At 49.8% G+C, this 15,809-nt stretch overlaps 1 protein-coding gene across 1 annotated transcript in view; it reads left to right on the top strand.

The window, feature by feature from the left end:
- The window catches only part of RAVER2 (ribonucleoprotein, PTB binding 2), a 74,087-nt gene that overhangs the window by 53,363 nt on the left and 4,915 nt on the right, over window positions 1–15,809 (top strand). The window contains exons 8-11 of the mRNA XM_056122300.1: window positions 288–399; window positions 5,090–5,343; window positions 9,730–9,841; window positions 12,270–12,403. Of these exons, the coding sequence (XP_055978275.1) occupies window positions 288–399; window positions 5,090–5,343; window positions 9,730–9,841; window positions 12,270–12,403 (612 nt within the window). The remainder of the gene's footprint in view (window positions 1–287; window positions 400–5,089; window positions 5,344–9,729; window positions 9,842–12,269; window positions 12,404–15,809) is intronic.

Raw genomic sequence — 15,809 nt, 5'->3', positions numbered from 1 at the left:
TATTTCTTCCTTAGAAAGCTGCTCTCTCAGGGGCGCTTGCCTTGCATGTGGCCAACCCAGGTTCCATCCCTGGTGTCCTGTATGATCCCCTGAACACCTCCAGGAGTGAGCCAGGAATAGCCCCTGAGTCCTTCCATGCGTGGACAAAACAAAACAAGAATCTGAAAGGCGCACTCCCGTCCTTCCTGCAGGCAGGCGGTGGGGTGGGGTGGGGTGGGGTGGAACGTGGGTGTGCCCCGCTGTCCAGTGCCACAGACCCTGTCTCACTGTCTTGTGTGCGTTTGCAGAAACCGGGCTTACTCGGAGAACCCCCGGCCATGGTCCTGCAGACAGCCATAGGGATCGGCTCGGCGCTGCCCTTGAAGCCTGAGCTGGGCCACCATGGAGACGCCCAGAAAAGTGAGTGGACAAGGAAAGGATGCTTGGAGGGCCCACTCGGGATGGTAGATGCGTGCTGAACGTAAACTATAGACCGAACATGATGGACACTTAATACCTGTATTGCAAACTACAACACCCCAAAGGAAGGGGGGGGGGGAGAGAGAGAGAGAGAGAGAGAGAGAGAGAGAGAGAGAGAGAGAGAGAGAGAGAGAGAGAGAAAGAGAATAAAAGGGAAAAGGAAATACACCTGCCACAGAGGCGGGGGGGGCAGGGGGGGTGGGAAATGGGGTGTGGGTGGTGGGAGGGATGCTGGGACCATTGGTGGTGGAGAATGGGCACTAGTGGAGGGATGGGTACTGGATCATTGTATATCTGAAACAGAAGTTTGTAACTGCATCTCATGGTGATTCATTAAAAAATTTAAAAAGTAAATTAAAGTGAGTGGAGCACATCTCCTGAGGTGCTGGGAGCCAGGGGGGCGTCAGGGTCTGCACCCAGCGGCAGGAGGCTCACAGCTGATTCTGCCGCGCTCCTAGGAGCCCCTGTAGCTCTTTCTGTTTTGACATGTTAGTCCAGGAGCCCTTGGACAGTTCCTGATGGCCTGGTCTCCACACCCACCGACATCACCCAGTGGGAGGGGTACACCAGAACAGTTCCCGGCAGCCTGGGGCGGACACATGGGGCCGGGGGTGGGCAGGGGACTGCACAGTTCCCTTGAAATGTTCACCCGGACAGGAAGCCCTTCACTTCCGTGGAGAAGGGGCCGGTATTTGTTTAGAGTTTGCTTCTTTGTTTGTAGCAGCTGAAGTACGTCATTCTCCGAATTGGGAGACAAGAAATAAAATGTAATCTGTGTCTCCGAACAGACGTGAGGACAGATGTGACTAGAACTTTTTTAGGTACGGGGAGAGCCACCCCCACGGGTACTCAGGGGTCACTCCTGGCCGGGACCGTTTGTGGTGTCCAGGACTGAACCCACATTCTCCACGCCCCTCTCTCTGGCCCCACCTCACCCCTGTGTTTTGGGAATTGTTTGTAAATTCTCCATAAAACATGGAGAGCTTCGTAAATTCTCCACACGCTTGGGAAATCGGCTCTTGGTTCAGTGTCTGTGTGAATATCTTCTTCCGTTTGGGTTAGGGTGTCTATTTTAGCTGTCTTTTTTTTTTTTTTTTTTTTGCCATGCAGAAGCTTTTAAGTATGAACCAGTCCCATGAGTTTATTTCTCTCTTTGTTTTCTTTGCCAGTGGTGTTGTCTAGTGGAAAACTCCTCGGGGTTGGTTGACACTGGAGAGACTTCTGCCCATGCTTTCCTGGGTATACTTGTGGGGAGTATTGGGGTGACAGCGGCTGTTCCCATCTCTGAGCTCAGGAGTGACCCCCAGTGGTGTTGGGGGGCATATTTGGTGCCCAAGGATCCAACCTGGATTGGCTTGTTCCTTCCTGCACACTTTCTTGGGCCTGCTTTCCTCAGGGTGCCCAAAGGATTCCGTTCTGATACCAAGGTCTTGAATTCATTTTGAATACATTTTTAAAAAATTTATTTTATTGGGGCTGGAGCGATAACACAGCAGGTAGGGCGTTTGCCTTGCACGCAGCTGACCCGGGTTCAATTCCCAGCATCCCATATGGTCCCCCGAGCACTGCCAGGAGCAACAGTGCATGAGCCAGGAGTAACCCCTGAGCATCGCCAGGTGTGACCCAAAGAGAAAAAAAATTATTTTATTTTATTTATATTTTTTGCATTTTGGGTCACACCCGGCAAAGCAGAGACAGGGGTTACTCCTGGGGTTACTGCTGGGAATAGAACCTGGGTCGGCGGCATGCAATGCAAACACCCTACCTGCTGTGTATGCTCCAGGCCCATTGAATTCACTTTTGTTTATGGTGTGAGATCGATAGCACAGCGGATAGGGCGTTCGCCTTACAAGCAGCCAACATGGCCGACCCGAGTTCGATTCCTCCGCCCCTCTCGGAGAGCCCGGCAAGCTACCGAGAGTATTCGATATGCCAGACACAGTAACAACAAAGTCTCCAATGGAGACGTTACTGGGCCCGCTCGAGCAAATCGACGATCAACGGGAGGGCCTTTACTTTTACTTACTTACTTTATGGTGTGAGATAGGGGCCTAGTTTCTTTGTTTCTTCCTTTTTTTTTCTTTTTCTTTTTTTTTTCTTTCATGATCCGAGCCATTTTTCCAGCATGGTTTCAGAGATCTTCCTCACTCTACTTTGTGCCCTTGACCCCTTGGTCAGAGATCAACTGTCTGTACATCTGAGGGTTTCCTCTGGGCCTCCGGTTCTAGCCTGAAGCCTCTCTTTATTCTGGGACTGTGCAGTGCTGATTACTGTCGCTTAGCAGTATAAGAGGCAGCTCATGCATTTTCTCTCAGCTTCGTTTGTCTCGAAATAGCATTGACTATTCGGGGAGTTTTGTGGTTCCAAATATTAGATTTTGTATGATTAAAAGCGTTTGTAAGTGAATAATATTTGTGTTGGATTAAACAATAAAGCATTCATTTAAACATATGCTTTTAGAACCCTGAAAATCCAAGGCATCCAGATGACTGTATCACCAAACGTTAGGACCAGAATATGCACTTCTGATTATTTCGTGCTTGAAAATAATTTAAGAAAATTGCTTAGTGGGTTTGTGAGAATTAAATTTTGCCAAAAGTAATTAACAGTCATTTTTATCATTTAGTTTTGACTTATCAGTCTTTTAAAAGTAGATTGGCACAGATGTTCTGATTTGAAAAATTCTACATCTTCTTGGAGCTGAAGAGATAGTACAGCAGGCAGGGCACCTGCCTTGCACACGGCCGACCTGGGTTCCATCCTATCACCCTGAGCACAGCCAGGAGTGACCTGAGTATTGAGCCAGGAGTAAAGCCCTGAGCACTGCCGGGTATGGCTCAAAAGCCAAAAAATAAAAATTTCACATCTTCTAGATTTTTACACTATTGCCCATAAATAAAAATTAAAACTTCCAAATATTTTCTCTCGTCTAGCCACAGATATCGATAGTTTGTTGTTGTTTTTGTTGTTGTTAGACTACACCCAGCAGTGCTCAGGGATCACTCCTGGCTCTGTGCTCAGGGATCACTCTTGGTGGGCTCCGGGGACCACCTGGAATGCTGGGGTTCAAGCCCAGGTTGCTGTACAAGGCAGGCGCCCTCCCCGCGATGGTTTTTAAATAGTGGGGTGCTGGTGTTCAGGATCCTGCTTCCTGGTTAAGAGAGAAGCCTGCGCATGGGGCGCGGGTTCGAGGTGGGGCTGCAGACCGCATCCCTCCTTGGCCCTCCTGGGAGCAGCCCCCAGTTCTGAGCCCCCAAGCAAAGACAGGTCTTGATTGGCAGCGTCTGTGAGTCTGTGTGAGCACCCCAGCAGGGCAGCCTCCAGGTCACCTGCTGGATTCAGGCTGGGAAGAACTAAGAAGTCATCTCTCCTGTGTGGACACGAGCCTGCCAACGAACCTGTTGTTAGATTATCCCAACTTCATTCATCTTAAGTGGCAGATCACTTCTAAGCTCCGTGCCCACTTAACTACCCCCTTCAAGTACGGACGCTGCTTCAGGACATTGATTTTTTTTTAAGGCAGTGACATATCTTAGGATGTCCCCCACCCTGCAAATCACATATGTTTTGCTCTCAGCTTCTAAAATAGTCAGTTAAAACTTGGAGTTAAAAACATGTATTATCCTTGAGGTTTGTCCAGATGTGGTTGAAAATAAGGAAAGCGTGCCAGCTGTGTGTGTATGTGTGTGTATGTGTATGTGTATATATCTGTGTATGCACATGTGGATGTGTGGATGTGGACGTGTGTGTGGATATGTGTGTGCATGTGTGGGTGTATGCCTGTGGATGTGGATGTCTGTGGATATGTGTGTATGCATGTGTATGTTTCTGCAGTATGTGTGTGAATGCATGTGTGTGTGTGGATGTCTGTGTGAATATGTATATATGTGTATGTGTGTGTGGATGTGTGTGTGCATATGTATATATGTGTTTATGCGTGTGTGTGGATGTGTGTGATGTGTGGATGTGTGTATGCATATGTGTATGTGGGTGGATATGTGGATGTGTGGATATGTGTGTATGTGTGGTATATGTGTGTGTCTATGTTTGTGTAGTATGTGTGCGTGTGTGTTTGTATGGTGTGTGTATGTGTATGTTTATGTGTGTATGTGTGGTATGTGTGGATGTGTGTGATATTTATGTGTGTATGCATATGTGGATGTGTGTGGATATGTGTGTATATGCATGTGTGTATGTGTGTATGCATGTGTGTGGATATGTATGTATGAATGTATGTATGTGAGTGTATGTGTGGTATGTGTGAATGTGTATACATGTATGTATGTGTGTAGATGTGTAGGTGTGTATGTGGATTTGTGTGGATGTGTGTGATGTGTGTTGATGTGTGTATGTATGTGGATGTGAACATGTGTGTGGATGTGTGTATGCGTGTGTGAATGTGGATGTGTGTGGATATGTGTGTATGTATATGTATGTGTGTGAATATGTGTGGATGTGTGTGTGGATGTGTGTGTGTTTGTGTGGTTTTGTGTGTGTGCATTGGGGTGAGGGGTGGGTTAGGTTCCCCACACAGTAGTCACCTGCTCATTCCCGGCCCCGCCCTCTCTCCCATAATGGCCGCGCACGAGTCCGACGCTGACCACGTTTGTGCGTTTGTGCTTCTCTGCAGCGTCCAGCCTGGTCCCGGCTCAGGGCGCCTTCGGTGCAGGAATGGGAGTGCTGCCTTTCTTCCCCGGCCCACACCTGGCGGGCCACGCAGGGCCCGGGAGCGCACAGGACAAGCAGCCGGCGTTGGGAACTGCAGACGGGAACCTCTCAGGGTCGTATCTTCAGAGCTTCTCCAGCCTCCCTACCGGGGGCTTGCTGACGGGACCCCACAAGCAGCCCCAAAGCCAGCCGAAAGGCGCAGAGATGAGTCCCGGGGTAAGAGCCGTGTGCGTACACACGCCTGGGCAGGTAACGCCGCACATCCTGCCTGTGTGACGCCCCCGCTACACAGGGGTGTGTGCCTTTACATCATCCTCACTCAACTCCGTCTAATTGGAATATGCTGATGTTTCATTATTTTACAGGCAGGATCTATGCAGCACCGTAAAGCAGTATTAGCTATTTTCAGATGTCAAGGAGAGTGAGTCTTTGTCAAGACTATAAATATGGACCCCAAATGGGATGTTTGCTTTAACATATTGACTGGCTCTGCGGTTAGTGTGAAGGAAACCTCATTCCAGGCTGGGCCACTGGCACTGCCCACCCCAGCCTGTTAAAATACCCGTTGGGGCTGGAGCGATAACACAGCTGGTAGGGCTTTTGCCTTGTACGCGGCTGATCCGGGTTCGATTCCCAGCATCCCATATGGTCCCCCGAGCACTGCCAGGAGTAACCCCTGAGCATCACTGGGTGTGACTCAAAAAGCAAAAAAAAAAAAAAGAAAAGAAAAAAGAGAATGCCCATGATGTCACTTTTCCTTAGCATCTATCTACTTCTTGAATAGAAGCTGCCGCTGGACTCTTAGGCTTCTGTGAACAAAGAATTTTTTTTTATTCAGTTCTACTGATTGGGGCTGGAGCGATAGCACAGCAGGTAGGGCGTTCGCCTTACAAGCGGCCAACATGGCCAACCCGAGTTCGATTCCTCCGTCCCTCTCGGAGAGCCCGGCAAGCTACCGAGAGTATTCGATATGCCAGACACAGTAACAACAAAGTCTCCAATGGAGACGTTACTGGGCCCGCTCGAGCAAATCGACGATCAACGGGAGGGCCTTTACCTTTACCTTTACTGATTGGTGTTAGGGTTTGTAAGTTCGTAAAATAATTTTCTATACGTAGAATGTGAATTTTGTTTTGCGCTGTGATCCACCCCAGGGCCTCGTTCGTAAAAGGCATAAACTCTGCAGCTCGATGTCTCATATGAGCTTGTTTTTTTTTGGCTCCATTGTGTATATTTACTTGTTCTTGGCCCCGCCTGGTAGTGTTGGGGCCCCTTCCAGCTCAGTGCTCGGGGTCTTTCCTGGTGGGGTGCGGGTGGACCCCGAGGTCCCTGCAAGCACAGATCTCGTCCCAGCCCCTGGAGCCTTCCAAGCCCTAAATTGAGATTCCAAAGTCTATTACACCATCATTTTATTTCATTTATTTTTCATTGAATCACAGTGAGATACATAGTTCCGAAGTTGTCTGTGATGGGGTTCCAGTCATAGAATCATTTTGATCACAGTCACGTTAATATGAGCAGTTATTACTGTCAGCTGGCCCGAAAAGGCTGCCACAAGCCTGATTCCCTGAACGCTGGGTATTCGAAAAGACATTTATTTACAAACCAAGTTCAGAATACTGTCGCTTGGGGGCAGTATTGGCTCCTGTGCATATGAGACCCTGGAGTCCATCCCGACACCCCTTGGCCCCCGGTCACTGCTGAGTGGCCGCGTGTGATGCTGGGGGTGACGGTGGGGCTGGGGCCTGTGCTCGCTCGCCGTGTGCCAAAAATGGGACTGATACCTCAGCCTCCTGCACACCAGGCAGCTGTCTGGCCAGCCCAGGTCCCACCCATATCCAGCTCTGCGTTTTTCTGCAACCGATGTAGAAAACTTAACTCGTATGAGTTAAGGGCCAGAGACAGAGTACAGCAAGTAGATGCTTCCCTTGCACATGGATGACCCAGGTTCGATCCCAGTATCCCACATGGTTCCCAAAACCCTGCCAGGCGTGACCCCTGAGCACAGAGCCAGGACTAAGACCTGAGCGCCACGGGGGTGTCCCCGCCTCCAAAAAATATTCAAAACTAGCCAAAAAATGACAAATGACCTGGCACCTGAGCTGCGCAGGAGGAAGAGAGCGGCTTGGAACGCCTTCAAGAACGTCGAAGAAATAGCTAAGAGGATGAAGAACCTCCGGCTCCGGGCACATCTCTTTGATTCCACTGTTCTTCCTGCATTAACATATGCCTCAGAGACCTGGGCCCTACGCAAACAAGATGAGAACGCTATTCAGGTCTCCCAAAGAAGAATAGAAAGAGCTATGCTTGGAATATCACGTTTCACTCAAATGAGAGAAAGAATCCGGAGTTCTGACATCCGTCGATGATCAAGGATCAGGGACGCTGTCGCATTTGCCAAGGTGTCGAAAATCAGATGGGCTGGTCACGTAATGAGATTTAAAGACGACCACTGGACTAGAGCTGTTACCGACTGGATTCCATGGGATGTCAAAAGACCGCGTGGCCGCCCACCTACCAGATGGTCAGACTTCTTCCTCAAGATCATGAACGATCGGTTTGAGGCCCTTCATGTTCCCGGAGCGAACAGATGCCATTGGACTACACTAGCATGCGACAGGGACCAATGGAGACGTTACTGGCGCCCGCTCAAGCAAATCGACGACTAATGGGAAGTTAAGTGATTAAGTGATTAAGCCAATAATAACTCTGATGACTTATATGAAAGATAGAGGATTTTCATATCTTTTGATGAAATGGAAATCTGTACCCAGGGTGGGACTCAAAGCTAGAGCTCAGGCTTTGCATGGGGGAGGCCCAGGTTCCATCCTGGCACCATAATTCCCCTGAGCACTGCTGGGAGCTCCCCAGAGTGCAGAGGCTGGGAGTAGCCCCTGAGCATGCCAAGTATGACCAAAGAAAGTAAAAAATGAGAAGAAAAAGAAAATGGAAAGGCAAACTTAGAGTGTTACTATAGAACACTGTATGAAGTGGATTTTATGCAGAACTATAAAGCAATATTAGTTATTTTCGGATGTTAAAGGGAGTGAAAATGTGTCAAGACCGTAAATACTGATTCCCAGATAGGATGTTTCTTGAACAAGCTGACTCAGCTCTGCGGTCAGTGCTCATGAAACCACAATCCAGGGTTCCCTTTTTGATCGGGTAATTTTTAGTGCCAGAGATACATAAGCTTTAGCTTGGTCCTTTGGCTGTGGCCCTACGTGTAAAATGAAATTCTCGGGGGCCGGAGCGATGGTACAGCAGGTGAGGTGCTTGCCATGCATGTGGCCAACCCGGGCTCAATTCCCCACATCCCATATGGTCCCCGAAGCACCATCAGGAGTGATTCCTGAGTGCAGAGCCAGGAGGAACCCCTGAGCATCGCCAGGTGTGACCCAAAAAGCAAAAAATTAAATAAATAAAGACAATACAATACAATAAAATTCTCAAGAGTAAAACCCAAGTGAAAGGTGGATGCGCTGCCCAGTGCTTTGGAGAGCACAGGCAGCCTTGTGGCTTACACACACACACACACACACACACACACACACACCACCACCACCACCACCACCACTACCTCCAAGCCTGCTGGAACCAGGCATCTGGCCCTGCTGTGTCCTGGTCCACAGCGGGCGCATGTGAGCGGCACAGCTGGAGGTGACACCCCCCCACCCCACCCCTTTTACCACACCACACCCTCGCGTAGCCATGAAAGATGAAAGTAGCCATGAAAGAAGCGCATTTGCCCTCAGCTGTGAGGGCCAGAAAGTGAGCCCTGGAGGGTGTGTGGGGGTCCCACAGCCAGCCCCGGCAGGCACCGGGCTCTGACACCAACCCTCAGCCTGCACCCCAGCTGCGTGGGCGAGCGCCTCGGCCACATGTGTCTGTGTGTGAGGCCACCTGTAGCAGCAGCCGCGAAGGGAGGGGGAGTGGGTGGAGCCAGGAGAGTCTTCAGCATCCCAGTGTGCTCGGGAGTGGTGGTCGATGCTGGTTGATTCTTTCCACGATGAACCCACTCCTGGTTCAGAAGAGAAGCTGGTGCAAAACAGCATATAATTCTCTTAAAGTTATGCAGGTCCGTATCATTGATTTACTTTTTTATGTCTTAAGAGTGGGTCCATAACCGACTCCAGAGGTTGCCCCCTGAGGCACCCCGGGGACCCTCTGTGATGGTGGGAGTTCAACGTTCAGTCTTCTGACTTCTCTCCAGCCCAGTTTCTAATGTGAAAAATAAAAAATGAACCGAGGGCTAGCAAGAGGGTTCAGAGGGCCGAGCCTGCAAGCTCCAAGGGCAATCCGAGCTCCGCCACGTGCACAGCAACCCCTGGCACCGCTTGGTTCCCCTAAGCACCACCAGGAGTGATCCCAGAGCACTGCCAGGTGGGGCCCAGAAACCAGAAAAAGAATAAAAAAGAAAAAAAAATCGATAAAATAGAACCACTCGTGTCATTATCTAGAGATGTTTGTATTTCCAAACATGAGGGGCCACACATCTTTCTCATAGCCGGTGAGCTGGATGGAGAAGTTCCTCCTTCCCCGGGCGCGTTTTCACTGCCTCCTCCCCCTCCGTGGGTGCTCACTCTCACTTTTGGTCCACAGGCCGCTGCTAAGAATCAGACATCGCTCCTGGGAGAACCACCGAAAGAAATTCGGCTCAGCAAAAACCCGTACTTGAACTTGGCAAGTGTGCTTCCCGGTGTCTGCCTATCACGTAAGGGAGGCCGGGGCCCGGGACGTGACTTCAGTCTGAACGTCAGGGAAGCACAGCAGGCCCTTCCGGCACCACCAAAAGCCTGAATCCTTTCATGGGCGAGAGTGACATAGAGATGTTGGAAATGTGGAGCTAGAGCAGTAGCACAGCAAGTAGGGCGTTTGCCTTGCACGTGGCCGACCCATGTTCGATTCCCAGCATCCCATCTGGTCCCCCGAGCACTGCCAGGAGTAATTCCTGAGTGCGGAGCCAGGAGTAACCCCTGTGCATCGCCGAGTGTCACCCAAAGAGAAAAAAAAAAGAAAATGCGTTAGGGAGACAGAGAACTAGGTAGTATTTAGCACGTTGGGTCTTGGCCTTGCATGCAGCCGACCCCCGTTGGATCCCGGCATCCCAGACGGGCCCCTCTCAAGCACTGCTGGGAATAAACCCTGAGCACCGTCAGGTGTGGCCCCAAAACAAAAAGCGTTCTGTTTTATGTAAGGAAGGCGACTTTTGGGTTTGACGGTTATAATCAGTGTCATGAATCACTGCTGGGTCCTGTGGGAAATGGCTGAGTGGGGGCTGGCCAGAGAGATCAGACAGGACTGAGGCGCCTGCCTTGAAGGCGAGCAAAGGTGGGTCTGGCCCTCGGTGCCACGTGGCCTCCCCACTACAGAGCTGGGAGTAGCCCCAAGTGCTGCTAGGCAAGACCCCAAAACCTTCCCACCTACCCATTTCTCCCCCTCCCCCCAAAAAAGGAACCAGGGCAAGGGAATTGACAATACTCTAATTTTGTTATGATGTATGGAATCATGTTTCTGGAACACCTGAGGTTTAAACATAAAAGTGACCTACTATATCCAGAATATTCCCATAGTTCTCCATTGGGCTTCATCGTGGCCCTGCACTCCGGGGTTACTCCAGGCAGGGCCCCAGGGACCAGATGTGGTGTTGGGGATTAAACCTCCATCAGGAATGTGCAGGGCAAGTGCCTTAACCCCTGACTGTCTCTCCACCCCCCCCTCCCCCAAATGGAATTCTTGTTGACTTTTCTTAGCCTCTGTAGGCTAACAGTTGGTATAAATTGATGACAGGTTTTTGTGGGATTTTATCAGGCTGTTCCTTTGCTGGGTGTGGCCCAACCCCTCCCAGTGTAAGACAAAGAATAGAGAGCCCTCCATCAAGGGTACCAGAAAGAAAATCTGGCAGGGTATAGTAGCTGCACCAAACATTAAATCCCTTTCCAAGGGTGATTTTTAAAAATTTGCTGTTGGGGCTGGAGCGATAGCACAGTGGTTAGGGCATTTGCCTTGCATGTGGCCGACCCGGGTTCGATTACCAGCATCCCATATGGTCCCCTGAGCACCACCAGGAGTAATTTCTGAGTGCATGAGCCAGGAGTAATCCCTGAGTATCGCTGGGTGTGATGCAAAAAGCAAAATAAAAATAAATAAATGAACGTTTGCCTTTGGTTTTGCACCACTCTCCTGAGCACAGGTCGGCTCCTGACTCATGCTGCCAGGGATTGAACTCGGGGCTGTCACATACAAGACAAGCCGCTGACCCACTGTCCTCCGACCCACTGACAGTGAAGTTCAATAGTGTCTGAAGAAGGATCACAGACGTCATGTGTTCAGCCCCTGGGAGGGTCCCCACGACATCGATTGTCAATAGCGAGAACTAAAGCGTGTCTTAATAATTGCTGGGGAATACCTCCATGTCTCCTCCCACAGGGAACTCAGTGTGACTTTATTTTAGTTGGGGAAGACACGAAAAAAGATCTCAGACATTCAAGTGAAAAAAGCCAATGTGTACATAATAAAATGATTTCATTCATATTGAAGTCATATGTTCTTACCGGCACTTATTTGAATGTATAAATACACGAAGTAACTCGAAAAATTAGTTGGAATTGGAACTATTTCTTCAAGGAAAAGCAATAGGATTGAATGAAATGAGATGGAAGATGAATTTTGTTTTCAGCATACATTCTTTGTCTTTTCTGATCCATTCCCTTGAACTTAAAATGAGTAATTTTTTGAAAAGCCGGGGGGGGGGGGGCGGGGGAAAGTATTGTGCTTTAATAGTATTATTTTTGTTATCTGGTTTTAAAAAATTATAGCTATTCCTTTAGCAAGAATGGTTAATGAATATTTTTGTATCCTCTGTTTTAGAAACCAGATAGTATTTTAAAATGCTTCTATCCAAGTTATTTATTTCGGGGACAAGCTTCATTTTCAGCTTTTGAAAGAAATGAGCCGGTACTGTGCCATGCAGACTATATTATTAGATGTATTTCTCCCTGGGATACAAAGTAGCGATAGTAGCGATACATAGTAGCAAGCTGAAGTTTGTGGTCTCTCTGAGAAGAGGCGGAGTGACTGAACTCTGGGGCCAGGTGTCAGTTTGCAGTCGTTCCTATAGCGCACCTCCTGGTTTCCTTCAGCCCCTGTAGGTAAAGCCGGTCTGCCGAAGGCTGCAACCGCGGGCGACCTCCTGGAGGCAATCTCTCAGGGAAGCGAGCCGCCCGCGCTGGGCAAGTGCATCACTTACTCTCAGCCTTCGGGTGACTACACGCAGGTAAGCGGTTCCAGGGTGCTGGGGAGAGTTGGCAGAACTGGGCCCACTCTGAGAACCCTCTGTCATTGGAAATGAACATGCCATTATTTCGGTATCATTGTATCACTGGCATCCATTTGCTCGAGCGGGTGCCAGTAACATCTCCATTTTATCCCAGCCCTGAGATTTTAGCAGCCTCTCCTTACTCGTCTTTCCCAACGTTGCCATATCAGAGGCTCTTTCAGGGTCAGGAGAATGAGACCTCTTATTGTTACTGTTTTTGGCATATCGAGTATGCCAGGGGGAGCTTGCCAGGCTCTGTCGTGCAGGCGGGATACTCTTGGTAGCTTGCCGGGCTCTCCGAGAGGGGCGGAGAATGTGTATAAGAGAATACAAGCAAGTATGTTAAAACCAAACATCTGTGTTGCTTTAGGGACATCAATGGGCTAGACTATGAGAGGTCTATGGCCTTGAATGTAGCCATGTGCTTCTGGGAGCTTTGTTTTATAATCTCTGGATCTTGGCTGTTAGATGGGATTCCATGGTGCCCAGGGGTGTTTTGTGGGTGTAGCTGCCAAGCTACTGGAAGGTGGGGGATCTGGGTGGAGGAGGCCCAGTCCCTAACTGAGCAGGCTTGGAGATCTCAGCCATGGGTCCCACATACCTGGGTTTCTCTGTTGGTTCCTTCATGCGTGAGGCTCGTCTGAGTGTGTGGAGAGTGGCCTTGAGCATGGCTGTGGCTGGGTTCCGGAGGTCTGCAACTGCCGGAGCTCTGCTTGGGGCAGGGAGGGAAACTCAACCCGACCCCCTCCGAGGTGAAGACAGCCTGGCACGCGGGCAGGAGATTCTAGGTTATTGCTGTAACACGGGGAAAATTGCAGTGGACAACACGAGATTTCTTGCCCACCATTTGGAAGTGTGGGGGTGTTCGCGAGTTGGTCATTTTGCACTAAACCTTTGCCCATGTTGGTTACGTGGAGAGTGTTCAGCTCGAAGAGCAAAGCTGCCCCAGGCCTGTTTGCAGCTGGCCATAGCAGCAGCCAGCGACAGACTGCATGGCCTGTGGGATTATTTACTTTCTAACTGCTCTGTAGAAAAACCCTGCTGACCTCTAGTTTGTATAATGTAGATTTGACTCAGAAACCAGTGGTTTTGGGGCCAGAGATACAATACTATAGGCAGGGCACTTGCCGTCACACAGTCAACTGAGGGTTTTTTGCTCCATGGCATCCCGTAGGGTCCCCCCAGTACCACCAGGAAAAATTTCTGAGTGAAGACCAAGGAGCAGCCCCTGAGCATTGCCAGGTGTGGCCCATAAACCAAAAAAAAAAAAAAAAAAAAAAAAAAGGGAAGGAGGGAGGAAGTAACGAAGCAACATTTGATCAAAATCAAAGTTTGTCTTGGAAACCTTTATTACCCGACGGGGATCTCTCTCTCTCTCTCTCTCTCTCTCTCTCTCTCTCTCTCTCTCTCTCTCTCTCTCTTTCCCCCCCCCCCCCCCCACTTCTCCCTCTCCCTCTCTCCCTCTCATCTTTTTTCTTTTTTTCCTTCCTTTTTCCTTTCCTTTCCTTATTTCATTCTGTATTTGGTTTTGGGGTCACACCCGGTGATGCTCAGGGGTCACTCCTGGCTCCGCACTCAGGAATTACTCCTGGCAGTGCCCAGGGGACCATATATGGAGCCACGAATTGGCAGCTTTGACACAGACTGAATAAAGCAGCCGTTGCTGGCTTGCTCGGGACCCTAAAGAAGTCACCATGAACATACATGGAAGTTAACAAGAAATAGAAGTTTTCAGGTATAGAAACTCCAGATATATGAGCTGGAGAAATAGTAGAGGCTGTAAGGTGCTTGCCCTGCGTCTGGCCAACCCTGGGTTCCTTCTGCAACATTGTGTAGGGTCCCCTAAGCACCGCCAGGGGTCACTCCTGAGCACAGAGCCAGGACTAGCCCCTGAGCATTGCAGGGTGTGGCCCCAAACCCTGCCCACCAATAATTTGTCCAAGACGCTCTGTCAGTTGTCAACACACTGCAGTTGGCTGTGACTGTGCCCAGGGACAGATGGGGTTTGACTTGTCAGTGCCAGGGGCTGAGATGCTGGCCTCAGGGGCAGTGTCGGAAGGAAGCCTGAATTGGGAGGCCTGCCGGCCTGTGTGGAAAACAGTTGTTTAACCCCACATGTAACATCTGATAAGCATCTGTCAAAACTCTGGCGTCTCCGCCAGTTTTTAAGTCAGGTGACTAAAATGGGTCAGCTCTTCCCAGCACACAAAGGATCACAGCTCCTGTTGCATGGGACTGTTTGCGTCGTGGTTTGGGCGCTGTTGGTGCGGGGGGGGGGGGGGGGCGGGGGCAGCACTGTCTCCTGGCCCCTGGTTCTTAATGCTCTGCCTGCCTGTGCCAGGGAAATCAGCTGCAGACCTGGGCTAAGACCCGGGAGGCGAGAGGAAGCAAAAAACAAATGTCGCGAAGGACCGCAGCGGTCCTCTCAAGAATGCAATGCTGCCACCTCGTGGCTAAATGATGCCAAGACGCGCCCGAAAGGTTCTGCTGTGTAGCTGAGTACCATGTGACAAAGTGTGTGTGTGTGTGTGTGTGTGTGTGTGTGTGTGTGTGTGTGTGTGTGTGTGTGTTTGGGTGGGGGTGGAGGGTAGTTAAGATAGAGGAGAGTCTGGCAGGACAATAGTTGGAAATGATCATTCTGGACCGAATGTAGCCTGCCCACACGGCAGAGTCTGGCAAACTCCCCGTGACGTACCCAATATGCCAAATACCAGTAACAGTGATGGGTCTCATTCTCCTAAAGAGCCTTGAATATAATCTCAGGGCTAGGATGAAGGAGACGTTACTGGGGCCTGCTCGAGGCAATTGACGAATAACAGGATGATTTGTGATTGATTGATTGATTGATCATTCTGGACAAGAACTGAGTGTTGAAAGAAGGTAAAAGGGATATACGTGAGAACCTTTCAGCATCTGCATTGCAAACCACAATGCCCAAGAGACAGAGAAAAGAGGTGGAGGGAATTTTGAGGGGTGGCCTGAAGCGGTGGGAGGGAAACTGGGGACACTGGTGCTGGGAAATTACACGGTGGAGGGATGGGTGCTGGAATGTTGTATGACTGAAACTCAATTATGAAAAGCTTTGTAACGTTCTATCTCATGGTGATTCAATAAAAAAAATTTTTTAACTTAAAAAAAAAATCTAAGACGCTAAACCTGCTCAAGGCCCGCAGGCTAGAGCGCAGGGCTCTGCATGTGGGAGCCATGGATTAGGTCCCGGCACCATGTGGTCCCCAGCAGCACCTACCAGGCATTCAGCCAGGTACCCCCTCAGCACTACCTCGGAGGCCTCAAGAAGGAATCCCCCGCCCCCCGAGGAAGAATCAAGATTTTTTTTTCGCAGATTCTTCAGGAACTTTAAAAA

The sequence above is a fragment of the Sorex fumeus genome, unplaced genomic scaffold, assembly GCF_029834395.1.
Source record: "Sorex fumeus unplaced genomic scaffold, SorFum_2.1 ptg000045l, whole genome shotgun sequence".
NCBI lineage: Eukaryota > Metazoa > Chordata > Mammalia > Eulipotyphla > Soricidae > Sorex > Sorex fumeus.
This window is presented reverse-complemented; position numbering and strand designations above follow the sequence as displayed.